Source organism: Neodiprion pinetum, chromosome 7 (genome assembly GCF_021155775.2).
Source record: "Neodiprion pinetum isolate iyNeoPine1 chromosome 7, iyNeoPine1.2, whole genome shotgun sequence".
Classification (NCBI taxonomy): domain Eukaryota; kingdom Metazoa; phylum Arthropoda; class Insecta; order Hymenoptera; family Diprionidae; genus Neodiprion; species Neodiprion pinetum.
In genome coordinates, this window is record NC_060238.1 from 22,537,016 (window position 1) to 22,564,911 (window position 27,896).

At 38.5% G+C, this 27,896-nt stretch overlaps 1 protein-coding gene across 20 annotated transcripts in view; it reads left to right on the top strand.

The window, feature by feature from the left end:
- Window positions 1-27,896, top strand: part of nrm (neuromusculin) — a 181,510-nt gene that overhangs the window by 110,748 nt on the left and 42,866 nt on the right. For all 20 annotated transcript variants that reach the window (XM_069137728.1, XM_069137712.1, XM_069137729.1 and 17 more), the window contains exon 3: window positions 4,407-4,564. In XM_069137728.1, coding sequence (XP_068993829.1) covers window positions 4,407-4,564 — 158 coding nt within the window. The remainder of the gene's footprint in view (window positions 1-4,406; window positions 4,565-27,896) is intronic.

Here is a 27,896-nt window from a genome sequence, read left to right on the forward strand (position 1 = left end):
GAATAATTTCTTCTTTGCAAAAAATTTCACAATTTTCATCTAAGAAAGTAAAAGTCATCTTCGAATATATGTTAATTGTGTCGCAAAAATTTCAAATAAAAAAAAAAAAAACAAACACTGTTGACCAATCTGCTGAGTAACGACACAAAAAAAAAAAAAAGAAAAAAGATTATCAAAACGAATGAAAGAGACAGAGAACAAATCCTAATGGGTCTGTCAAATGAGTTGAGGTATAAAAGGAGGTGGAAAAAAAAAAAAGTAAACAAAAGAAAACGGTCAAGCGCTGTTTCAGAATGTTGGGGATTTCGATCCCTAGGGATAAAGCTCTGGCTCGTAATCAAGGCGTTCGTTCGCAGCTTTTCACGCAACGAACGAACGAACGTTCAGCCCAGAGGAACAGAATCCAGGAAAAGCAGAGTTTGTTCCCGGTTTTCCAAGGAGTCTTCTCACCTCCGGATGACCCGAGGCTCAGCAACTTTTACGTATTGCTAACGAGCCCAGAGCCTGTAGCTAACTTCTAATCCGCGGGTCCTTCGCCGTTTGTGAATTAGCCTCGAAACGCCGGAGGTTTATAATTCAGCACCGTGCCGGTGAAACGCGAGTCTGTATCTCTCGGCGTTAGTTTTTCCCCGTTTCTCTCTATCCGACAATTGCAATCTAGGTATACGCTACAAAAATGACGTGTATAGGAAACTTGCAGGGAACACATGACTGGATAAGTTTCCTCGCCTTGCCGAAGGTGCTGAAATAGAACGTCAGTCGATTACAACGGTCATTCGTTCGCCTTCTTACGGACAGTCACAAGTTTATATATCGGCTGGTATGAGTTCTTCTCACACGAACAAGCGCACGTCCTCCCTTTAAGACGGAAGAGGAGAAAGGTTCGGAACTTTCTTCCTTGCTTCAAACTTTTATCCTATTTTCTCTATTTGTTATACTTCTCGCTTATTTTCTCTTCTGCTAACGATTTTGACAGCCGATACAGGTAAATGAAAGAAAACAAAAAACGAATTTATTTATTTCCTAGTTTAATCATCATGCATCGTCAAAAATGTTAATGAACATTCTTTGTCTTTAATTAGCCCAGCGTATAATACAACGGTTGTTGAAAAATTTCAAACAGCAACGTTCTCCTCGTAACGGATAAAATGTTGTTAATTAATTGGCAACGGGGATAGGGTAATAAAAAAATGTTCTCGATATCATCGTTAACACACCGAAAGTCGAATTCGTTGCGGATATTGTTAGGCTAACCAAAGTTGAGTTGCCAAAGAAATTCGGAGTTTCATGTCCGGTATAAGCATCGAGCGTAAGGGAGGAGGAAAATGCGCAGCCACCGTTCCAAAATCCCCTTCGGCACCCTCTCGGCCGATATAAATGACCCTGCGGCGTCTGAGAGGGCTGACCTAGGGATAATCTGAGTTAGTGTCCGGCCGGTCGGGATATCGGGCAGTCATTACGATGTTATCGCAGTGCCCCGGAGGAGACCGAGCAGAAGTAGAGTGTAGTAAATAATCTCAGATCTCGACGAAGAGGAAGAAGGAGGGGAAGAACGCGATCCTGGTGAAATATTTCAGGGCCGTTAGTGCATATAATAGTTGAAAAAAAAAAAGATGCTAAGAGAAGGTTCTTCGGTCAGAAACTTCACGTTTAACTCATATTTCATCAAGTTTTCTGTGAAACTTCCCTACCAGCGCGCGTCGATTGGCCAATTTCACAGAAAACTCCCGGTACAACATTTTCGCAAATATGATCGAATACAAACAAGATGTTAAGAGAAAGTTCTTTGATGACAAAATTCATAATTCAATGTTTTGTAATTAGATTTTCTGTGAAACTTCTCTGTCAGCGCGCGTTGAATGGCCAGTTTCACAGAAAACTCTCGGTACAACATTTGCGCCGATAAGACAATACACGGATTGCCTAAAATTTTGCAATTTTCTCCATCACTCTGGAGAGATTCTGTTAAAACGGTATCGGAGAAAGATCCCGAGCTTCGGCTCCGGCAGTCAAGGCAAACAATTAGTCTCACGGGTGGCTGCGGGACGGTAACGATTGTAAATGTATTCATTTTATTCATGAATACTGATTGCACGAGATACTTAGCTTAATTTCCACAACCTCCTGCATTAATTCGTCCAACAAATCGTCCGACAGCACTTCGATACATCAACTCTCTTTCTCCCCTTTACCTCACCGATCTTTGCTCCCGAATCGCATCACATCCCCTGGAGTCGTACATCGGAACGGAACGTTGAGACGAACGGTAAATGATTTTGCGGTCGAGTTTTCCGCTGCGCTGCGGAACGGGAAGAAAACAAGGGACAAGACGAGACAGAGTGACAGAAGAAACAACGGATTCAACGTGAAATAAAAAATTTAAGGACACTGCGGAGGGTGAAACCGTCTGTTACGCATCAGGCGGGACTTCGCAAAGTGACGGATGACGGTCAGCTGACGGTAGCTGGTCAAAACTTTTTCCTCGACAGGTTTCCGGAGTTTGCGGTACACCCTCGAAACCGCTTGGAATACGGTTGGTTTTTACCAGAGAAAGTGGGAGGAAGAAAAAAAGAAGAAAATACAAAGGATAGCAAAACCCTGAGGAACGATATTTTGGCAAACTTTTTAAGAGGATATTATACGTCAGATATAAAAGCACCTCTTCACATCCCAAGTTTTCTTTCTTCCTTTTCTTCACCCGCCTACTTTTGTTGTTGATTTTTATCTATTCGCGCAGCGTTTGTGAGATTAAGATAAGAGAATTATAAAATGAATCTTTCAGTCGCTGTTTCAGTCGGTCAAACTAATCAGCGGGAATTCATTCGTTCGCGGGTTGAAACACGCGATGAAGAAAAAGGACAATCATCCGGACTTGGGATGGTAATCAGGATCGAATCTCTCGACTCCTGCAGCTTGTACAGCCGGTATCTATCTATACGGATAACTGTTTGTCCAAGGTCTACAGTCTGCACACGAGTGTTTGCGAAGACGAAAAAGAAAAGGGAAAGGAACGAAGACAAGGAAGACAGGAGGAGGAAAAAAGGCCGGCAATCGAGGGAAGAGCTATTATTTTTTCCATGTATAAAAGGCGGGGGCCGACTTTGACGTTTGTCCTGTCTTGGCACTCTTAGAACCTGGTTGAAGACCCTCGTTGAAGGGAAGTGAGTTTACTTGAGCGGAAAAAGCGATCCTTCTTCTTCCCTCTATGCCGAAGCCTGAAGTGAAACTTCTCAAATGCAAAAATTAAATCCTACGTCGAGTCAAATTTTTTGCCCGATCAACCATTATGCTCTAAAAATTTGAAATGCACTTTTTCAATTTCAGTAAATAACAAATTATACCTGCGATTTTTAACGCACATTTAGGAAAAAACACGATGGATTATAATTTGATGTAACGACAATTCACATCGATTCATAAATTGTCACGTGATTTTTTAATGGTTTTGTAGAATTCTCTTCGATTTTCAAATTGGATAAAATCATTCGGAACACTGGGAAAAAAAAAAAAGAAATCATTGGTAGACTATAAATTACCGAAATCGAAAAGTAATTTAAGTTAGCTCGATCGATTCGTTGTTGAATTTTAAAAAATATTTCAGACATTCAAGTTTCCTTGCTTAACGATTTTTCACTATTAAAGATTCCAAATTTCTAACTTTCTCCTCGAGCGAATGGCCAATGAATATCAATGATGTTTTATCAAGTAAACAACGATGTTCGTTTCACGATAAATCCGTCGGCCTGTTCAAAGCTTTCAAGGATTCGCTTGAGCCGTCCTTTGAGGTTGCGGCTCGGTTCGCAGACGGAATTTTGCGAACTGGGTAATCGCCGAAGGCATTGCCAATTCTCGACTTTCGAACTTCCCGTGAAAGTTCGAAGCGCGCGGTCAGGATAATGGACGGTGCGCGTCAGCCGGCCTCTGGAACCTCTCTAACCCACTGCCGAAGTCCCTTAGTCGTCTCTCTCTCTCTCTATCTCTTTCTCTCTCCGCTCCTCTCTTTGCTGGCCGGTGGATAATAATCGCCTTTCCAAATCCGGCGGCATTGTCCGACTCGCAGTATCCGGAGAATCCGTTAGGTTCCGTGTCCACATATTCCACACGTGTGCGAAAATACGTCATCGGTTTCGAGGTGAAACGGAATTTCTCCCGGAGAGTGACGAATGATATTTTTTCTTAACGCGGTGTGGAAAATTCGACTTTGCGCACCAGTTTTGCCAGAAAAAAATGTCAGATTTTCCAACGCATTTTGTATAAGCGTGCGGAAAATGCGGCTTGCTCGTGGAAAATACCATGCAAATGTAAAAATGTAATTAATGCATATAACGATGGAAGTAATTGTTTGATTTTTAAAAGCATGAGATTATTATGAAATTGAATATATTCGTTGAAATCTTATATTTCAGATCGAATATGACGTACGAAGCGAACGCAACTAAGACCTTCCTCAAGATTCCTGATCTTAAACTCGACGACGAAGGACTCTACAAATGCGAAGCGACTTACATGGCGGTGAACAACCGAGAGTGCAATAACGTCCAGCACATTATATTGACCGTTACAGGTGAGTAAATTCACGATAAGAAGATTTGTGCAAAAATGCGAATGATTCGCGAATGCGTGGATCAGTGAAAAAACAAACTCGATGTGAACCTAAAAGAAACTAACCAAATAAATCGAACAGACTTTGATTGGGGAGAATTACTTCGTGTGACGAAAAAGAAATTAATCAACAACCTTAAAGTAGTTAAGCATTGTTTATATTACTACATCAAAGGGTTATGTTTATATCAGTCTTCTCCGTTTTGATGAATCAGAGATCTTTTCCCTCTAATTTTGAATCGACATAATTTCGATATCAAGAAAATATTTATTTCTACAATTAAATTCAACCTGGTTGAACGTTAATCACAGTTCTCGAATATGAGTGTCGTGTAATTTTTCTTTCATCCGAATCTAAATCCCAAACTTAAACGAACCTGAATCATAATTATTACGTTGTAAAGAAAAAGAATAATTGAAATAATCAGCGGAAATGTGTAAGAATTGTAATTTATTTCGGAGAATATTTCGTTTTTGTTATTCAGCCGAAATTGTCATCGCGAGTATATTTAAATAAATTACCTACTCGTCGCTGCGGCGGGATTTGCTTGAGCCAATTCGGCATTATTATTGTTATAATAATAAGGATATTGTTATAATACGAGTTAAGAACGCTAATGAAAGCACAAAAAGGCTGGTAGCCGAGTACAATTAGAAAATACAATTGCCATCAGGCCATAAACCGTAATGCCAGACAGTTCGTAACTCGCGAAACGACAAGAGGGTTGTAAAATTCATTATATTTCCCCCTTTCCTTCCTTCCTTCCTTCTATCCTTCAACCCCAATTTCAGCGTCACATACGCACGCGTCGCGATTCGCAACGCTGTTGAAATTTCACCAACGTTCGAAATGCTTAATTAATTATTCATACGTCGCGGAGAAAACCAAATTCCTCTGCGGCTTTTTTCACAATTGCAAATGAATATAAAGTAAACAAATTCAAAACGTGTATAAAAATAACAAATAATAGAGAAGAGAAGTACAAAAAAAAAAAAAAAATGCAAAAATGAAATCAAAATTCGTTCCGTACCGAAACAAATTTTTTCCCCGCTTAATTTTTTTTTTTTTTTTTTTTCACACGTTGTTATAAACCGTGTACTTTTCTCATCGTGAGGTGAATTTCATCGCGACTCGTGAAACAGCTTCCGTCTCGTCGCAGTTGTTTTAACCGTTGATAAATGGTCCAAGGAAAACCGTTGACATTCCTATCGCGGGGATTCCGTCGCCAGGACGTTTCTACCCCACTGAAGGGCAATTAAAAATGATATTCATTTGTTTCACCCGTGCTTGACGACGGGGGAAAAGCTGAGCTTTGTCCTTTCATCCAATTTATACATGTATATATATTAGGGTGGTCCTCATTCAGGGTGTTGACGAATTTTTGCCAGACCATCCCCCAAAATTGATTTCAGTGATGGGGCGGTAATAATTCGTCAATACCCTAAACAAGGACCACTCTAATATATATATATGTTTGAGGATTTTGTTGCAATTTCATCGCGTCTCTGAACTCTGACCTCTAACTCTCTAGAACTTAAGAAAACATCTTTGTATCCTAATATTTTCACATTTCTGTCAAAAATAACAAACATGTAACAAATTTTCAATACAGTTCATCATCGATACACAGATATCGTTGTAATTTTCTTACGTTAATAAATTTTACAATTGTTTTCTGGAATCAATTTCACAAGAGAATGATCGTAGGAGTAATTGTAAAAAAAAAAATTGTTCAACTGTGAAAAAAACAAAACCAATCTATCATATCTTCGAATCTTGAATAAATAAAATGTCAAATCTGTGATAAAAAAAAAAATCGCCAATCGAATCCGCGTTCACTGCGTAACATAACGTGCAGGTATAAACTACGTCGAGGTTTACTTCGAAAGTGTGAAATCCGGGGGCGGGGGGAGAAAGGATGACAGTCGACAAGTGCCTGCGCCTCGAGTAGTTCAATTAAGAAGATAATTCGGAGTATATTCAGGCTGACGTATAGGCGCAATGTACACTAGTGAAGAATATATACAGCTGCTGCGCTTAAAATCCTGCCCTCGAGCCTTTCGGCTGAAAGTTCCACGTAAAGTTCTCTTCCGAAAAGTGCGAGAGAGAAATAGAGAAAGAGAAACATAGAGAGAGAGAAAGAGAGAGAGAGAGAGAGAGAGAGAGAGAGAGAGAGAGAGAGAGTGAGAGAGAGAGAGAGCTTTTTGGTTTGATTATACAGAGTTTCGCAGCCATCCTACGCCTCACATCCCCTCCCCGTCGGGGGTGAGGTTCAAGTTTCCAAAGTTTTTAGACAAAGATTTACGGCGTGCCTTCCCTTCATCCTTCTCCGCCCGGAGACTCGACTTGATTTTAATGATAATTTTATTAAAACGTCACTGCCATGTAGCGTCGGGGTGGTTGAAGGGGGCGTTTTATCCACCCCCGAGTAATACTCGCCGACTAGCTTTGATAAATGTCTTCGCTTCTTCGTTCCCTCTATATTCTTCGCTATTCTCTTTTTCTACTGAAATTTCCTCAACGGGATTCCGGCATTCGCGAAATGATAATAATACTGGTCGATGCTTATACATACACATATATATATATATATGTATATTACCCAGAGCGCATTACGTTGACGAAGCCAATTATTTTCGAGAGCTTTTTACCGGCAAATATTTTGTGCGACAAATACTACACACAGAATATACACACAAGAGCTTAAACAATACCTTCGAGTTTGCTAAGTCAATGTATAGATACGTAGTTTACACAATGCGTAAGTTTGTAGGCATTAAAATAATTGGAAAAGTTCACAAGCCGCTTATCTTGTGCGAGAAACTATCTTTTTTTTTTTTTTTTTTTAATTTCTTGGAAATACCGGATCGCAAGAAGAAAAATTTAATTCAAGGGTGCTTCTATGGCGAGGGCAATAGAAAATGATCGTTTCGATTGATGTTTTATCGTGACTAGACTAACAGACGGTACAGATTGAATTAAAACGCATGTTAAAGCTGCGGAGTTTTACTTTCAAAGACGAAAAAAAAAGTTTCTTGGATTATTTTTAAAATTTACGCCGGTATGTCCGTTTGACTGAAACTCTGCGAAAAATAACTCGCAAAACGGTAACCGTAAGTTTGTAGGTGAACGGCATATCGGAAATACAAGAATCAGGTTTTTTTTTTTTTTAAATCGTCAATTTATCCTCTAAGCTGCCAAGGAACAATTTTTGATAAATTGAAATTTGGTTTAGCTGCAACTTTCTTTTCTTAATCATATTCTGTGTTTTTTATTTAGACTTTCAGGAACGTTCTTATTAGTTTTTCAAAAAGAGAAGGTTGAATCAAAAATTCGTTCTGCGGGATCTTGGAGATATATTAACTTTTCTAGAAAGTTTAGATTTTTGTAATTTCGATATTCCGTTCGTACATTTAAATAGAATCGGTTTATTAATAATTTTGAAATTTAAATACACGGATTAGTAAACTATTTGAAAATAATTTCTAAATTGTATCTACGATTGAAATTTTTTTTGTCACATCCGTCAATTTGATGTGTTGATTAAAACTGCGATAAACGCACAACGAAAATTTTTGACTCGGTTAGAAAATATGCAGTGAAGATGAAACTTCTAATTAAAGAATTCTGGATTTTTTCCTACATTCTATACCGGTTGCGTTATTATTTAATCTTTTTTACAACCCAATTTCGAATCTTATTTCTAATTCAATAATCAAGACTATCTTCCAAATTCTAGCTTTTAATTCTTGTCCGCATTAAAAAGTTAGATTCTTTTATTCAAATTCCACCAAATACTTATCGACCTCGTTTCATCTTCTAAACATCAATCTCAGTAGGTATATTTTCTTCTTTCTCGTCGTTCTGTTACAACACAGTATCTTTCACGTTCACCTTAAGAATCCCCAAGGAATATCTTCCGAGAGTCAAAAATTCATTCAGTCTAATTTCCCGATCGTGCTAAAAAAAAAAAAAAATTCACTCAACGATTATAATATTTTTATCCTCGGGTGATTAAAAATTACTGTTATTCGGTTAATGCGAAGCGAAATTTCGTACGCATATATAAATTACACGTACACGCGGAGGTCTGAGAGATTGAAAAATTCATCTCCTGGCACGCGGTACACTTGGCTTGGCCGATGCTATACGAGACTCATCTACTGAGACGGAGGCATTCATGCAAAAAATTCAGTCTGCAAGTTTTCATTTCCCCTCAGCTCGATCCTTGTCCCCCGACTCCGTCTCAACGTCCGTTTCTCTTCTTCTTTCTCTCTTTCTCTCTTTATCTCCGCTCTCGTTTCTTTCACCCTTAGACATATATTCGTGCGGCCGCGTCTGTCTTCGTCTCTTATTTCTCACCGTGCACGCAGAAAAGCTCGAGAAATGTGCTCCAATATCTGGATAAGTCAAGCTCGAGTTGTTAGCCTCACATCTGCTCCTCTCGAATATCGTCACTGTTATATACTGCAGGAAAATAAGCATCGAGTCCTACGATTCTCCCCCCCCCCCCACACCAATAATGCAAATTGTTACTGGGGTGAAAAAAAAAAAAAAAAAAAAAAATGCGAGAGAGCGAAAAAAAAGTCGACGGAAAGAAATCCCGAAAGTCAAATTACCGAAGGTTGAAAACGTGGAAATACCATAAATACGAAAATTTGTCTTGTAGAAAAATAATTTCCGAACTTTCATTCTTCTATATCTCCACATTACGTGCTTTGTTTATTCGGAGTGAATTTAAAAAACATTTATTTTACCGGGTGATTTATCGAAAATTCCAATTTCACTCCATTGATCATTCGTTATTTTAAAATTCTTATATCGAAACTTTCGGCTCTTCGAAAAGTCAACTTTTTGGGATTTCAACCCCCATCCTTGAAAATTAATAAAAAAAAAAAAAAATTCTTCTCGGTTTCGGCAACGATTGAAAACTGCAGCGCTGTCCTTGTGGTTTATTTTTGACAAGAATAATCGGTCAATCTGCGACGGGAAAGGGTAAAAAAAAAAAAAAAAAAAAAGATTTCTCGCAGTAAGAAGCAGAAAATATAGCAGCTATTTCTCGAGCTATTTGTTTACTCCGCGCAAAGGTCACTTATCGACAGACGCATTAGGACCGAGTTGTATTATATATCGCAAAGCGAGTCGTCCGAGAGACGCGGGGATAAAAGTAAAAGGCAAGGGTCGTTTTCGCCAACTTTCCACATTAAATTTACCGCACCATTGACCGAGAGACGATTTAAAGCAACGTCATAATGTGGCAAAGGGGACCGAAGTCTGGCAGATATCGAACGGTAATGACGGCTAACATTTTAACTTTTTTACCGATCGCTTAAGACGTTGTTCGTTACCCAAGAATCGATGACGTTTGGTAATTTTATTCGAAGATAAATTATCCAATTTTTAAGCCACGAAGTTCTTTTTAAAAAATACAAAATAATGGAAAGATATTGGAATTGTGAGGAAAAGATCAGACACCGACGATAATTGATTTTAAATAGAATGAAAATCTGGCATATTTAGTTCCATTTCGTTTTAATCGTTTCAGGTTAATCATTTCATGCGGAAGGATTATTTTTCATCAATTCCCTTAAAATCTCCCATTCCGTTACACGTAATTATCATCGTTGAATATTCAATTATACAACATTACAGCGACATTGAATACAATAAACATATGCGAATATAGAATAACCGGTTGAAAAATAAAAGGAAAACTTGTTTCAATAACTTTGTACAAGATATTGCTATGACGGACTAAAATCTAACGAACTTTCTACATTTTCAGTAATTTTTATTCGATTTCAATTAAAGCATGAATATAACACCGGACCACCTTCTTCACCTTTTCATGCATTCTCAAAGAAATCATCGAAAAGCAAGTTTAAAAACCACACGGTAATTCGGTAACTAATCAACGTGCAGATACAATCTTTTAACAAATTTGACAAAAAGTATCGATTTCGCAGTTTGTTTACTGCACTGTAACAATTAATTAAGGGGTAACAAAGTTCCTCGTTGAAAAATCGCGTGGTTAGGTTACAAGGTGTAGAAAAATATGGCAAAACTTGGGCGTTATCCCTAACCAGTAAATACTCGGCATCCCCTGGTAATCGTATTCAAATTTAAAAGGGGCATCTTAAGCCCACGTTTATTAGAAAGCAGCCCGATGGCCGTGGGGGAGGGGGGGGGGGGGGGGGGGGAAGCCGACGGTACTTAAGGCGTTCTTCTTCGTTTCATGGGTTTGAATTTGTTCCGCACTTCTTTGCTCTTTCTTTCCTTTCACTCTTCATCCGCTCTCATTTTTCTCTTTCGCTTTAACGTCGCTTTATTACAGGTATATAAAGTGTATGTATTATACATACATCCGATCCACTCAGAGTTACCTCGCAGACTTTCAAACGCCGAGGGGGGTGATCCTTCTTGTGCTCACAAAGCGCGCCCTCTCTCCTCTGCATTCGTAATGAACAAGTACACCTCATTTTCATTATTATTAACAACAAATACGTTACGCAGAGGAAATTCTTTTACACCGTTTCACGTCGTCTCCAGATTTTGCACTTTGGTCATTTCTAACGTTTCAATTTTCATCAAAGATCAAGTCCGACGTGGTATACAGATATATTTGAATACGTCGATAACGAAGCGGTGAAAGGTATTCAAAAGTATATTTAAGCACCTTGAGCTTCTTGCCTTTGTTGATTGTAAGCTTTTTTTCGATTATATCAAACTCACGTGACAGAGACGTGAATTTAATTAGAGATTAATTAAGTCCAAGGTTAACCAAAAAATGTCGATAGTATAATATCAGAAAAATCCAAGAAACTTTAATCAACTTGTGCTTTTTATTTTTCTTTTTCTTTACCTTGTATACGATAGTTTGTAGTGAATATTAACTTGCGTAACAATTGGTAAAAACTGATTTACCTATTGAGTAAAAATTCCGAATCGTCGTTTAAACTTTGGTTCTATGGTCCGAAGATTATTGGAACCAGATAAAAAAAAAAAAATGCTCGCAGAGTTTCATCGTTTCGAGTGATTTTTTTTTTTTAGGAGTTTATCATTCGTAATATTAAGAGACTCTGATCTCTTGCACGCGATGCAAAATCCTTTTTTCATGAAATTCTGCCTTGTTCTGTGATTTGAGGTGAAAAAAAAAAAAATAAAAAAAAAAATCACTCTCGTCTAACACGCGATTTATTTCCGCATAAATTATTAACGCTATTTTACTCCATACGCAAACCGTTATTCTGATTGTGGGTTTGAAATTTTTATCGCCGCAAAAAGATACGCGGTTTCATAACCGCAGAATATACTCGTCATTTGAATATATATTTGCAAAGCACTCGAACTCGCTTTCCGGATTCTCACAACGCGGATAATCCATGTTAAGCTGGTTTTAGTGGTTATTGCACGTTTGCTCAAATTATTCCTACATGCTGAGATAAGTTGAGGTGCACGTGAAGCGAATTAGAATGGATTTTTTCCCACATCGTTTCATATGTGGTAAAAATAATAAATACGAGGAACAATTAAATCTGCGATATAATCGAAGAGGAATATCTTTTCAAAAAAATTATCATCATTGAAAGTGATAGCAATTAATATCCTACGAAGAAAATATTCTTTTTTTATAGAAGTGGTAATTTACACCGACTCGGGGATGAGGAAAAGTTTTCCATTCTAAAATTGAACTCGAAAATACGTTGGTAAATATTTTTTTTCGCCTTATGAAATAACGAGAAATTGTTAATTTCCTCCGTTTCAACTGTATATTTTCTTTTTCCACTAATTTCATCATTTCAGTAAAAATTTTATACCGCGATTCAACCTTCGCTACTCGATACAGATCGGCGTCTGAACTTTCAGCCTCTCGATAGCGATACGTGGATCAACTTTTATTTGAAAACTGTAGGTACTTTTCTCATTACGCGAAAATATCGAGAAGACTCGCTTTTCCGCCTCTCTTTGAACCGGGACGTTAACAAGTCCGTAACTTTTCATCGTAGACAGATATGCAATTTGTAACCTGGTGAAAATGTCAGCTCGTATCTGCATTCGAATCGAAGTCAATTTTTCAACCAGTGTAATAAACATCGGCGTGGTCAATTTAATTGAAGAGGTAATTAAAGTGGCCGTGAAAAATGAAAACAAGAATAGTACGGTGAAGAATTGATGGAACAAAAACTGTTCGGCAATTCTGATTGAAATCAGTCAGAGTTGAATTGATTGAAGAAAGCTTGAAAGAGTCAGGAAATTCAACAGATAAGACTGTAATTTTGAGTACATCGAAGAAATAAACTCGCTTATACACAAAGTAACATCGATCTTGATTAAAAAAACAATAAAAAATTGCGCTAAAAATTTTGCTTCGTCGGACTAGTTTGTGTATATTCTATTTTTATTTTACTATATTATTATTTTTTGTACGGAAAATCGAAGGCTATTGTTTGTAAATTGATAGTGGGACAGTAAGATATTTTCTAGACGTAATATTAAAGGTATTCGAGTATTAATGTGCTAAAAAACAAAATTGTCAATAATCAGTATGATATTTGTTGAAGGGTTTCTGGAAAAATCGTATTTTTAAATTCTGGAATACCTGGAAAAATCAGGGAATTTCAGATTTCAACTTTTTTCCACTTCACGGATATTCTCACGAAACCGTGTCCCCGATAAAATTTCTGTAATCTTAAAATCGCGCAGCGAATAAAACTGAATATTTAGGGTGAGGGAAACATATAGTCACGTGGGTAAATATCGTGATTGGGTAAACAGGGTTGGGCAAAGCCCGTTTATAGTTGTCGAAAGGGGGAGCAGCCTGATCAGGAATCAAGAACCCCGCAAGCGTCCGTTTACCCTGTTTTACCGCGAAGCTGGAAATCCGTCGGGCGATCCGCAAGCTCGATAGTGGATATCACGTTATTTGGCAATTAGCGAAAGGCATTACCTGCCATACACTCACTCTCAACGATACACAGTTTAATCAACCTTCGCCATTATTCCCATACCGCAAATAGCGAACTCCCTTCTCTCCCTGCTCTAGAATTCCGTCGCGAAACTATAAAGCGACGGATATATACATATACATATACATATATATATATGTGTGTGTGTGTCCCGCAATATTACACCTCGTCAAATCCCGCTCAAATATTGTCACCTCATCCCTAATTATCTCAGGTGATCATATTTCATGGGTTCTTGAATTCAGTTACAGCGTCGAATACATTTTGTCTATGAATTAACGCGTTTCGTTCGAGTAGAAAAATATGTATAATTCACTTGATCGTGTAATCGTAATATTAAGACTTTTAAAAAAACGAAAAGTTGTTCAAATTATAGATCTGCGTAAATAAACACCGGTCGACACGAATTTTTAGTCTTGGTTACGGATGTCAAATTTTTATTTCTCCTGCGTAAATAATGAATGGAAATTTTTTTTTTTATTTTTTTTTTTTTTTCAATTAGATAAAGTTTGTTTTTGTAGAAACTAGAATGGAATTTCAGATTCAAAGAAACATTATCTATTTCCTCAAACGTTTATTGTGAATAAAAATTAAACAAACTTCAGTCTTGCATTTGAATCGCTTTTAGTCGAGAATAATAATTGTTAATAAACTACAAATGTAAAAGAATCGATAAACAAATTTTAAAAATGAATATTTTTCGTACTTCTTATACTTTCGTACGGACTTTATCGTATCAAACCCCAAACGTAATATCCCATCATGGTCTCATTATACTGCCCCTGATAACGTTAATAACGATAAAGTCCATCAAATATTGAAGAAAACATTTTCCTTTTTCTTCTAAATAGGCCTCCATATAAGCTATCACCAAAAAACTTCAAGACTTATTTATCGGCGTAAAAATGACAAAAACAAACTTTCGTAAGAAATAAATAAAGGTTTCGGTTATTATTTGTTGTATAAAATCGAAATTTATTCATCTCAATAGAAAATCTCAATTTTGTTTCTTTTTATGCGAACCTATGTAATTTATCTGTGTTGAAAAATTTCAATGCAATTTTTACAATAATTAAACACATCGAGTGCAATCGATGCCGAAATTTCGTTTTCAGAGATGTCGAAAGCTCGTTTTGATTGGAATTCGAAACTTCTCTCGACGAAGTATTTTTGTGACAGCAAAACGACAGATCGATGGGATATTTTTCGTCCGCGAACTATCGGTATCAATATCCTTATCGAAAGGTGGGAAATGGGTGGGAAAAACAACAGGCAGACATTCAGTTTGGTAAAATCAAGAAACGTATTATGCAAATTGAGACAGCGAGTAGCGAGGGCGAATATGACTACAGTTGGCGAGCCTTGGGCTGCGGGGCGATAGGCAAGGAGGTACGAAATGTTTATTACGTTTTGAATAAAATATCCCTCTTAGGTAGGTTGCAAATTCACCCTACGCACGCGATAGGTATTCAGGACAAGGTATCGCATCGGGGTAAAATGATCGCAGAAAGGAGTGAGTAGGTATAAAGAAAAATGGTATATTATGCCCGCATGGAAAGAAAAGGAAGAAGAAGAAGAAAAAAAAGAAGATCCCGAGGAAATGAACAAACGTGAAAGAAAAGATTTTCCAACAATCTACACGTCACGAATTCGAATGATTTCATTTGTTGCAGTAACTAGAAAAATTCAGTAAAACACGTATCGTTAAAAAAACTGTTTGAATATTGTTGGAATTGCGAAAAACGAGGTACGCGTAAACATTTTGCGCTATCGTCGATACTTTTTTTGGTATTTGCAACGCAAAATCAGTTTTTGAGGTTTACTATACTTTTTTTAGTCAAACAAGGATTTAACGTCAATTTATTCTTGCACAAGCATTAAATTTTCGCAACAGTTGCAAGAAAATATAGTAACGGTGATCGTGATGAGAAGGAATAGTAACGGATAATAGACTTTCCGGTGACAGCTAGAAAACTAATTTTCATTTTTTACCTAGAACTATATTTTGTCGATTGTAGTAAAAAATTAAAATAGTTAAGGACTGAACGGTAACCGGAACTAAAAATCTCTCTCGATGTATATGCAAAGGTTTCTGCAGGTGCCGGTTTAGAAAGCGTATAATAAAGAGAAAAAATTATAAGTTTGTCGGTAAAACATTAAAAATTAATTAATTTCCGGTAGAACCCGAAATTTGAGTTGAACGAAAAATGAAAATATTTCACGTAATTTTCCATCATTTGATTGTAAAAGCCTGTCAAGTTTCAAATATTTTTGATGAGCAGTTTCCAAAATTATCGCAAGAGATCGTCGGACAAGCCAAAAAACTGTTTTTTCGATTCTAGAGTTTCGTAAGCGTGAGATTCGTTCAAATTAAAAAAAAGCAATTTCCAACCAAAGCCAACACTTTTATCATTTATCACCAAAGGTGATGAAAAGTAGAAAAATTCGCAGCCCATTATACATGACATAATTTTTGGCAATAAGCTCGCTTGAAGGACCAAAAATTTCAAAGCTCAAGCTCACCGTAAGTTGACGATGAATAACGATGTCCTTTTGCACCTGTTTCCGCAGACGATCCTGGACGAGTTGGCTCACTCAAACACTTTGCACCAATCACTCACTTTTATCGTTTTGTTGCACTTGATTAACTGTCAATACTCAAATATTAATTCACACCGATTAGCGCGAAGCTTCTACCGCGTCGCGTTGATCAAGACTGAACAGCGTTCCAAATTCAATTCTCGATTTGCTTCGCTCCGTTCGAGCGGCGAGACCGATTCAAAACAAAAACAAACTCGACGCGTTGTGCTTACTGAGATTTACGATCGTGAGACGCACAATTTTGAAAATCGTAGACACCTTTTCCAGATGAAATCTCAGTCTATCTATGAGTTATATATTATACGCTCTACATTTTATTTATTTTTTTTTTCAAGAATCAAGAACTGAGCCACTGTGGCACGAGTCAAATTTTATCGAAGAAAATTTGGAGAGCTTTTTAATTCGGTATGATTTTTTTTTTTTTTTTGGGGCGTTTTCTGGACAGAAGTAAAATTAGCCTCGAGAAAATTTAGAGCGTTTGGTTGAGGGAAATTTTTCTACACGTTGTTCTTCGAGTTTTTTTTTTTTATTTGCAGTTAGATATTACTTTTGTTGGATTGACGCAGTTTTCACTCGACAAAATTGAGAGATTAAATGTCTGTCAGATTGTATGTGTCTTGTTATTTACGATGTTGCAGATTTTATATTTTATACTCGATTTCTTTGACCCGTAGAAAAAAACAATACTAATTGTATCACAAGTGTGCTGATTTTACTTTCTAAAATTTGCAGCATAAATTTGATTCGATGGGTCCGAAATAATGGGTTGACATTTTTAAAATTAGACAAACTTGAGAGCAACTTCGATCGCGGGACTTTTGTATTCGATAATCTAAAACATAAAATAAAATTCAGATAATTTCGAAAATTTGAAATCGCGAATCTGACATGACATTGAAGAACAAAGTCGTTAGATTCTGATTGCCAGTTCTGTACGCAAAAATTTGGACTGTCTTTCAAACTTTGATCTGAGATTTAGAGCCAGCTGTGGTAGGAAAAAATGAGAATCTTTGAATACCAATCATATTCACGAATATTGTAAAAGATAATAGAGACGTATTTACGGACATGTAAGAAGACTAAATTTTCATTAAAACAAATTGATTAATTCAGGAAATAAATTCGGAAATTCCAGGCCTTGTACGACGCAAACGGGATAGCTAGTTTGATAATCAAACTTAAGATTTGGTTAATTAGGGTAATGGGCTAGGCGTGCAGGATCAGGAGGTACGATATATCCTAGGATACGGGATTGGCTGAAGCCGGGATCGCGAGCTGCGTCAAATTACACAGGTACCTTATATGCCGCGAGGACAAACTGGCCAATAATTTCAATTAGGGATAACGGTTAATTATGAGACTTGCGTAATGTGCGGGGATTCCGGGCTGACCGAAACGCGGAGATATATGGCCGTAAAGCGTGGTAAGGCAATTCAGACGAGGGTGTGTACGCCTTACCCTCGCCACGAAATTCCCGATTACTTTTTTTTTTCCATTTCGTACTGAATACACGGAGACGCGGTTTCGATTATCCAAAATGAACGCGTTTCGCGATGAAACGTGATTCCGATTGCTGTGAGGAAAACAGAGGGATTCTAGAGTGAGCGTGCTGTTTCTTTTCTGAAAATCTGTAAGGAATATTGGGATTCGGCTTTTTGTGATCATGATCATGATATTACCGTTGTAATATTGAATTTTGACTATCTTTCGATTTGAAAGAATTTTTTTTCCGTTCGAAATATCTAAAAAAATTCAGGCTGATTTTCCAAGTTTCAATTGTCTTGAACAAAAAATTCAAAAAGATTATCAACATGTACGAGCATGGTTACGGTATGGACAAAAGTTCGTGTCGATATTGCAAGAATTCGCAATTTCTCCTAACTTCAATGCCGAAGTTTCATTTGTTCACTGTTTTTTTTTTTTTCTCCGATGACATTATTGTCCATTGGAATATTTTCTATAGAGTTGAATGAAGTGATCGTAATTCAGACCATAGCTATACTGATATATTTTAATAATCTTAATAATAATATTTCGTCTAGGCTAAGTATAACTTCATTAATCATATCAAACACTAAAAAACACTTTTAAGCTATCATGCCTGCCAACACCATTTCCTAATATTTTGCGATGAAATTTTTTTCTAACAATAATTCATATTCTGTATCATCGTTCACAAAAATCTTAATCCAAAAATTTCTGATAAATTATCGAGAAAAAATTCTAGGAAATGAGGCAAGAAAACACAAAACAGACCAACGAAGAAAACTTGTCATTCCAAAAGCAACGTAGTTTTGGAAGGATTCAATAAAGTCCGAAAATAGGCTGGCGGATGAAAATCAAAATTTAAAAGATACGAATTCATGATAAACTCATTACGATCTAGTCCATAAAAAAAAAAAAAAAAAAAATTTCAATTCACTTAAACGTCACGGTTTCGTGTATATTTTTGCAATTTTGAGCGTAACGATTCTTATTTTCGACAAAAATCAATCCCCAAAATATAAATTTTCTAAATTGTACAACAATTTTATTTTTCGGACTGTAATAATACACCGATTCCTCAACGTTAAAAATTTCTTCCCGTTCCCCTAATTTTATTATTATTACTATTATTATTATTACTATAACACGTGCGTTCCTTTGACTCGTTATCGATGCTTCTGTACAAACTCAGTCCGTGCTAATTCATCACGGCATAAAAAAACTCGAGCCCAAGTTATCCAAGGTAAAAAGAGTGGGAGGTAAAATCGATGTTTGGGGACACTTAACGAGAGTTGTGATTACATCGGTTGTACATAAGGCAGCCCTAATAGCTCTGCTGGGGCGAGTAGAATCAGGCGATTTTCTGCATGTGGACTCGGGCTCTTGTATTAACCAAACTCCGCCGCATGTACGGAGTCACGTCATCAATCATTTCTAACCAGCCTTGAAGCCCCGGATCAAAGAATGCGATGTTGGAAAAAGCACTTTGCCTTACCCCCTCGCAAAATATCTACCCCTATCACTCCTCGTCGCAAAATACATCAGCAAAACTTCGACCTATTTTTCCCCCTCCCAAATCCATCGTTCTACTCCAAGTTTTTGAGTTCCGGAAACGCGGAAAGAGAGAAAAAAAAAAATACAAATTGACCAGAAATTAAGTTGGCTTATCAAATGTAACTTGACGATTTTATTCGTTTCACGATATTTCGCAGCATTTAAGAACATTTCGGTCAAGTATTTCTTCTTTTTTTTTCTAGCTGCCATTTCGGTCGTATAAGCGTAAAAAATCTCACCACCAAACTTCCGATGATGGATTTGTTTCGATTTTTAGATAACGGTGTAAAATTTTTCAACAAAACTAATTGACAGTTACTAATTAGATAAGCCGATGCTAACATGTGCTGTATTTTGACTGTCTTTACGGGGTGCATCTTTTATTTTTTACTAATAAGCCTTAAGGCTGGTTTTTACTTTTCGAAATTTGTTTTTTTTTTTATGCATCACAATATGAATTATGAAGCATTCTGAGTATTATCCTGAAAACAGGTGTCGGTATATATTTCTTCGACTTTCACCGAGTGACGCGAATATCATCGATCAATTTATACAGCGTCGTTAATTCGGCGGTCACAGAAGCATTATCCTTTCCCAGTATCGTTCACCCTTTCTCAAAGGGTGCCTGATTTATTTGTGAAATGGCCGTGAAGCATACCGAAAAGGGATAAACTTTACCGCTGAATAACATTCGAGGATAATTAATTAATCCTGGAAGGGGGATCTCGAATAATTCGCAGTGATAATGAACCTCTCGAATTGAGCTTTGCTCTCGTCAAAAATTCTCGGGTTACGTTTACGCGAAACGAAGTTGACCCGATACGTACGAAGTGAACGGAGAAGAGTAGCCTCAGACTTCGTCGAGAGTTTAGCCGCGTTTAATTTTCAATCGGATAACAATGAAGAGACTCAAGACGCGGAGATTTCTTCCCCAGAGGATGAAAGGCTCGAGTTTCAAGTTTTAAACGAAGTGAAATTACATCACGCAAGAATATTGAAGAGAGGAGGATATAAAGGAAGAGAAAGGGACAAACGCATAGGGGAAATAAAAAAAAAAAAAAGTGGAAAGAACGAGAACAGCTGAGGCAATTGAATTCGGAGACGAGGACGACGAGACGCTGCTGCCTGCGGCTAGGGGGGGTGAAAAAAGTAAAAAAGGGGGCATAAAGGAAGGGTGAGGGGGGTTGGTTGGCTGGTTGGTTGGTAAGATCCGTGAAAAAGTTTTTCACTCGTGAAGAACGGTGAATAAATAGGCGTTGAAACTTTTCAATATTAACCCCCGGTCCCCGAGCTTATCGCCCCCCTTCTCCCCCCCCCCCCCCCCCCGGCCCCTCCGCCGGTCCATCCCCTTTGGGAATTTATTACTTTTCCATAACTGGCTGGTGCACACCGTTATAGGCGGGTTACACGTGGCGCTGGTATGCGAAAATTGATATTGTGAATTGGCATCAACCGTTCTCCCGTTTTCCGTTTCCCGTTTCGAAGGGGGTCAAGGGAGGGTATTCTCTGACCGAATCCGAAACTCGCCTCGGTTCAACTTATTTTTCTCCTCACTCGTTCAGCGAGTCTTCGACCCTGTGCGTTTTTTTTTTTTTTTTTTCATTTTTCATCAACGTCTCCGGCCGCTTCCTCGACCCCTTTCTTTCCGCCCTGCCCCCCCCCCCCTCCTCCCTCCCCTCCCCAACCACCCCATGAAGCTGTGACGACGCCTGAGGCGAGCTTTATGCCGCACTTTCAACTTCCCTACGTCTGGTATTTGAAAGGTTCTATAATTTGCTGTTTTTTTTTTTTCTCCATTGCAATTTTACCGTTTTTAGGTAGGTACGCTGTTTTTACATTTCCAAAAAATTTCACCCCTCCCTCCCCCCCCCTCCGCTAAACCGGTTGCATAACGTTCGTTTCAGGTGTGGGTAGTAAAACTGAGTACATATGTATCTGTATGTATATATATATACATATATATGTAAAACAAAATTTCTCCAGACGAAAGTAAGTTTCGCAAGTCTATGTTTGGCGTAAAATACTCCACCCTCACTCACTCTTTCTTTCTCTCTATTTCTCTTATACAGCTTTTCCTACCCAAGCTGCGAAGCGTAAAGTTATTACTGCGACTCAGACTGAGCTGCATATGCCAACGATTTGGGATCTCCAGCTGCTTCCTTGCAAAAGGAAAAAGTCATCGCATTTTTTGACGTAATCAATTTTTGAACACAATTTGGCTGGTAACATTTCGGTATTTCGTTGCGAATACGAGAATGGTTGGAAAAATTTGCCTGTAAAATTGTAAAAAAACATTCGATTCGACGAAAGGTAATCGTGCACGCGAGATAACGATGTTGATTTGGTAGAAGCGTGATGAAGTACGATTCGTTTCGTGATACCATCCAAATGATAATGATGAGACCTCTGGTGGATTCAAATACATTGACGCATACTATTAATTAAATCCGTTCGATAAACGATATATCATGAAATTTACCAAATTATTACAGGTAATAATTGCGGGTTACCGTAATCAAACAATATTTTCATACGAAAGAAATATTCTGCCGATACGGCGCAATAATAATTGATCCCGTAACAAGTCGAAAATCCTTTCTATCACGAAAAGTAAGATATGCAGTCATGTTAGCCATGCAACCGGATTGTTAGTGATCAGAACTTGATTCTGGGATAACTTTTTCCTAAGAATATTCAAGCACGTGGAATAACGTCTAAAAATTGTAATCTGATCTTGCTACTTACAATGAAAGCTCGCATTTCACAAACGGCTAGTGATAATAATCAATAACGAATTTCAGTCAAAGTAAAACATTACTGTAAACATCAAATGGATGGATGTTCTCAAAGGCTGGGTTTACACGCCGGATATGTGAAAAAAAGAAAAAATAAATAAATAAATGAAAAGAAATAAACACCTGTTTCCGCGAAACCAGTGAAAGCTTTTCTTGGTCAGCTTTTTCCAGAACATTACCTGCTCCCCCGTTTATTCTCCTGCCTCCGAGTCGAACTTCCAGCTCCACCTATCCTGACTTGATTATGTGTAGGTATCTTTTGTGTCTTCCTCCATCTCCTCTCTAGCACCTAGAGATCGAGAACTGGTTCTCGGTTTGTATTACGCGGGCCATTGTGCACCTTTCAGAATCTCAGGGTGTCTCTAAGCCCGCATACGGGACGCTTCGCTTTGCTTGAAAAGGGGGCGATAATATAGGCTCACTCGGAGTTCTCGACGTGGAAAATAATCCAGCGATGCGATAGGGAAAGGTATAAATATATTTGGCGGGGTGGTTGGGAAAATAAGAGAGAAAGAGAAAGAAAGAAGAGAAATGGAAAAAAAAGAAAAAAAAAAAAAAAAAAAATCTTTGGAAAAGGGTAAAAGCTCTCCGAATGTCACCGGAAATCATGTGTGTACGGCACACGCGTTGGGTTCTGTTACATAAAAAATGTACGTGCGAGATGCGAAATTTGCCAAAGAGGAGGCTGCCACGAGTGGCGCGCGGCTGTCACGTTCAAACAGAAATCCTGGCGTAGTAGCTTGCCGGGTAATTGAGTGGAATCGAATCCTTTGGCACACTTTGCCCAGCGCTACCCAAAGTGGTAACCGAGTTAGTTGTTCGGTTAAGACGGAGGATTCCCAAGGCAAACAATCTTCTTTAGTTACCAGAGCACTATAAGTGCAACCCCTCATCACGCGGGCTTGAAATTTTTCTAAAATCACGTTTCGCAAATAGATTTATACCGGTACTCAACGCGCCAAACTTGTACGATGGCTGATCGACGTCTCGGTAGCTGCGGTCTGTCTTAGGTTGGAAATCCAAGATGAAAAGTTCGCAATTTTACGTAGAATTTTACTATTATAATTATCAAGGTCATTGAGCAGTCCTACCCTCACCGACCGAGCATCTTTTGTTGATCAAATTATTGTAATTCTTAGTTTTCGACCAGCGACCTCAATATTGCACTAAAACAGTCTCTTTTTTGGCTAATTTGACTTCTCATTCTTTCCAGGATTGCGGAAAGTATCTCATTTATGCAGTTTTTAACATCGAGAAAGGCGGGGAATGTGGAAATAGTGACACGAGTCAAAAAACTACGTATTTTTGTCGAATATTTTTGGGATAATAGTAAATTTTTTCAAATACCGCTATGAAAAAGCGATGCGCCGACGAAATTTGAACCCTTTATGTTCGTTTGTTTATTTAATAGAGGAAGAAAAGGGGTGAGATTTCTCGATCGGTAAGGGTAGGACTGCTACACGACCTTACCTCAACCTTGCACTTTTGTTCCTGTCCATAATTAACAACAAAATATCACCAAATTACTTGACTTATTTTTTGTTATCGCGCTGGTTTCATCCGCTTAATAAAAGTATCAAACAAGAAGTATGAAATTCGTTTTACCCTCGATTATCTGGATTCAGGTATCTTGAATTGCTTCTGATTGCTTCCGTCAGCGAATTGAAGCCTTCGAGTTCCTCGTTCCGGTTTCCAAGACCGTTTCTTCACGCGGTTTTTCAAGCCTGCGAACTTGTCAACGTAAAACATGTTCGAAAACTTTTTCGGGCCACTCCCAACTATCGTGCCTTTGAATTTAGCCGTTCGTCAGAAGCATCGCTGCAGCAGCGCGTGAAAATAGCGCAATTACGCAACCTGAGCGAATTGTATTCCGCGATGGGCTGGGATCATAAATCCAATGTAATTTCGGTCGGCACGTGGATGAAGGGCTGGTAGATATCTACCTCGACGCGAAGTGTAGAATATAGGCGAGTGCCGTGTCTAGGTTAACGTAAAACCGTAAAGCTCTCGGCGTTCCATCCAGCGTGCGGGGTAATATCGTTTAATTACAACCGCGATAAGCGGCCCGTTTCTACCAAGTTTAATAAGACAATTTCTTACCGGTTAAATACCGTCATCGACGACGCCGAGTTTTCCCACATCGCCGACACACTTACCATGCATGGCCTGCGGTCTCTCCAATTAGCTTCCAGCGGACCTGGAAGTTGGAATTGTTCATCCGGTGTTCGCTCCGTTATGAACTCCGCGGCAAAAGATCCTCCGAGATTAGAAATTATTCCCGCACTCGTGTTCTCCGGATCGCAATTTTTCAATCAAAAATGTGGAACCTGTTTACAAAGGACCTCGGAGAAACCTTATTGTAATTGGATTCCGGTAGAATTGGATGAATTTTTAGTATGTCATAGTAAAAATCCTCCCGATCAAAATTTATCATTTATAAAAGTTCCAAAAATCAGCACTTCTTGAGGTGCATGCTTCGCAAAAACGGTGTCCAGATTTTTTGGTATCCATGGATTTGGTGATTTTCGTGAATAATAAAGCTTCTAGGATACTCGTAATCGAACGAAACACTCGAAAAACTGCACGGTTCATTCTGAAAGGTAGGCAGAAAGCTGTGACTGATTCCATCCATGAACTTCCTGGTTTACCGGAAGAAGGTGCAACGTCAGATTTTGCTTGAAGAATGAGACCCTTCGACTCTTGCAATAATCGACTTTTTCTGTTTTTCACTCGTCTGTGGAGTCTCTGCGAATCGGTTGTGTAGTTTTTGATCAATATATTTTATTTTAAGTCCCTCTTGAAGCTTCGTCGTTCGTAAAAATCGTCTAATCCATACATATCAAAAAATCCATACAACACCCTTCCGAATCCTGTATCTCGGAAAGTGCTGATTTTTAGGACTTGGTACTATAACATACTGAAAATCCAGCCAACTTCAATAAGGATTCAGCGAGGTCCTTTACAGAGAAGTTTCTTTTTTTTTTTTTTGTTTTAATAGATGACTTTTTCCCTTAGCGAGTTGGTTTATTAAATTCGAGATAACGCGAATAGAGAACGTTCAATTTTTGGTGCGTTCACGTCGAAACTAAAACTCGTTTGTGTAGTGCCCGTTAAAAATGAGATGCGGCAAACGCGATACGCCAAACACGGGCTGCCAAACATCGGACCAGCGACGATAAAGGGCTGCATGTCTCGCTTGGTAAAGCTGGGGGATAAAAACCGAACAAAAACCGGTAATAAACGCCCTTGCGTGTTATCTGCGCAAATAGAGTGAACAAATTTTTCATCGCTTCGAGTACTGGGAGCGAAAATACTCGAGGTCAACGAGTTTTCATTTCTCAAAGCGTTAATTGAAAACCGATTTCGCTATCTGCGATGCTTAAACTCGGGTAAACGATGATCAAATCTAAAAAGGAACGCCCATTCCAAGTAGTCGGTATATTAACGGTTTAAAGCGTTCCTAATAATATCTCGGAAATCACGGGTTCAAAGAGGGATCAAATCTGTATTAATCGGTTAACTCGTACAGATTTTTTTCAGTTTTCGTGCCAGAATCGTTAGCCACATACAATCGACCGAATTATACCAAAATTGTTACCCGGGGTTTTTTGGGTTCCTTATTTCTTTTCAGAAGTTATTTTTTGAATTCGCCAAGCCCTGAGGGTGATAACGCGGGTGAATTATTTGTTTTATTATGAATTTTGTTGTTACATTCAAATTCGAAATTTTGTGTCTCTGAATTTTTATTTTTTTTTCGGGGTCTACGATTCCATTGCAAAAGTTATTTTTTCAATCTGCTACCTCTTGAGGGTGAAAAACGATCCCCAGCATATCAAGAGACTAGTCATAAATTTACTTTACTCCTTATTTTACATTGGCATCAGGCTGGCGTTGGTGATGAGGCTGGTTAGTTGGCTAGTTTCGGTTTTAGTTAGAGATTTAGGTATCCAGTTTTACTCAGACTATAGCTGATCTTTCGTTACTTCATGCTTGTTTTTCTTTTCATATATTTTCCAATTTTATATTTGTAAACAGCAACGCTAAAAACCTTCATGTGATGATTTTCAGATTAACCGTCTAGCTTTACGAAAATTTCAATCATCACCGTCGCCATTTTGGATCCTATGTTTCGCAACTCTTCAATTCACAATAAAAAAATTCATCATCAACGACCCCGAAAGCCCCCGAGTAACCAGTTCCAAAAATTTTATTCCACTTCTCAACTTTTTGATACAAGGACGCTGAGAACTGTTGCAATTATCGGCGTCAAGTCACGCAAGAATTTCTCGCATTAATAATCCTCCGGTAAGAGAATATCTTTTGCGACTTCGGGATGGCATTGTTACAATATATAAACGTACGCTGGGCGTTTATGGGGTGAGAAGATGGCAGGGGAGGGGGAGGGATGCCGCTCTTAAGAGACAGTTGAAATATATAGATGTTCCCCCCGTCTCTGCAGTGCAGCACCACCGCCGTTTGGGTCAGTGATGAAGTGTTTTCGTCATTCCAGGTGATCCCGCGGGAATTGAGAAGGCAAAGGAATTTAATTTCACGCTCCCTCGGGAAACCAAACGACTCTGTCCCCCTCCGCTCCACCTCCCCCCCCCCGCCCACCGCCCTTCCGCCTGCCTCGCAGAGCAGCTTTTCTCCACCTCTACGGCAGCCTTAACCTCTAAACTCTATTTTCTGGCACCAACAACGCGAAGCTTTCTTGGTCGAATCAGCTTATCCTCGAGGCCCCCTAGCTCCGGTGAGTGACTTTTTCCTCCCCCCCCCCCCCCCCCCCCCCCCCCCCGCCTCCCCCTCCACCCTCCATTCCTCATCCCCGACAGACATTTTCGCATCTAACGCCTACGGCGGAATCCAACCGGAGACCGGTTGTGATGGTTGGTTTTACAAGAAGAAAAACCATAGCGTCGATTCGTATTTTTGAAACTACGCTGACCCGCCTGAAAACGTCAAATTTGAACTAACGATAATCAAGTGACTGTATTCGAAACGTCTGATTTTTAAAATTGAATTAAGGAGTTTGAATTTTTCAATTTCGCAGTAATTATCTTGCAACTTGTTTTTCGAACTGGTTTACCTCATCATTTTCGGCCGTATTTTTTCACTGGGGGTAGAAAAGTATAATGATCGTATAATGAAATGGTTACGATATAAAAGTTTGAAAGTATGTTTCGGAATGAAAACGAGAGTTTAATATCGGCTGAATTCGAAAATCGTCCACTGATTTTAGACTCAGAATTTTTATACCTTTAATTTGACCTTTACGAATTTCGACTCTTGTATATTTCCGACCTTCTGCATTTTCATTTCTATAAAACAGACCCTTTTTTATTTTCTGATTTTTCAACGTTTTTATTCCCGCCAGGGGTTTGATTTCAATTTTTCCTTTCCGGCGAATATCTGTCTCACACCGTCACCGTCGTATTTTCATGTCAGCGAACCAGGATCAATCGGTATATCGAAATGTGAAAAAAAAAAAAAAAAAAACAACTGGCACAAAAAATGGCTGAAAAATTGAAGAGAAAAAGAAATAAAGAAATAAATAAAACATTATCACGCGTATCAACGCGAGGTTGTACAGCAATTTTTGTGCTGCATTTCGACGGGTGATTCGTGTCTACACGCCACGTACAGAACTCGGTTGTCCATTTTGTTGGTCGTGCTGCAGTGGTAGCCAATAAATCATTCCGAAAACGTCGATCAATCAAACGGAAGTCCGAGTGCGCGTCAACTTCCGTTACGGGGATAAAACATTGTTTGGCATTGTGGGCCAAGCTCTGCGGTATCTGCCTTGTCGAATTTTACAACATTAACAGACGTACCGAAATGAAAAAGTCAGAACGCCAAACAGAAGCTTTGATGAGCTTTCGCGAATCAACCTCA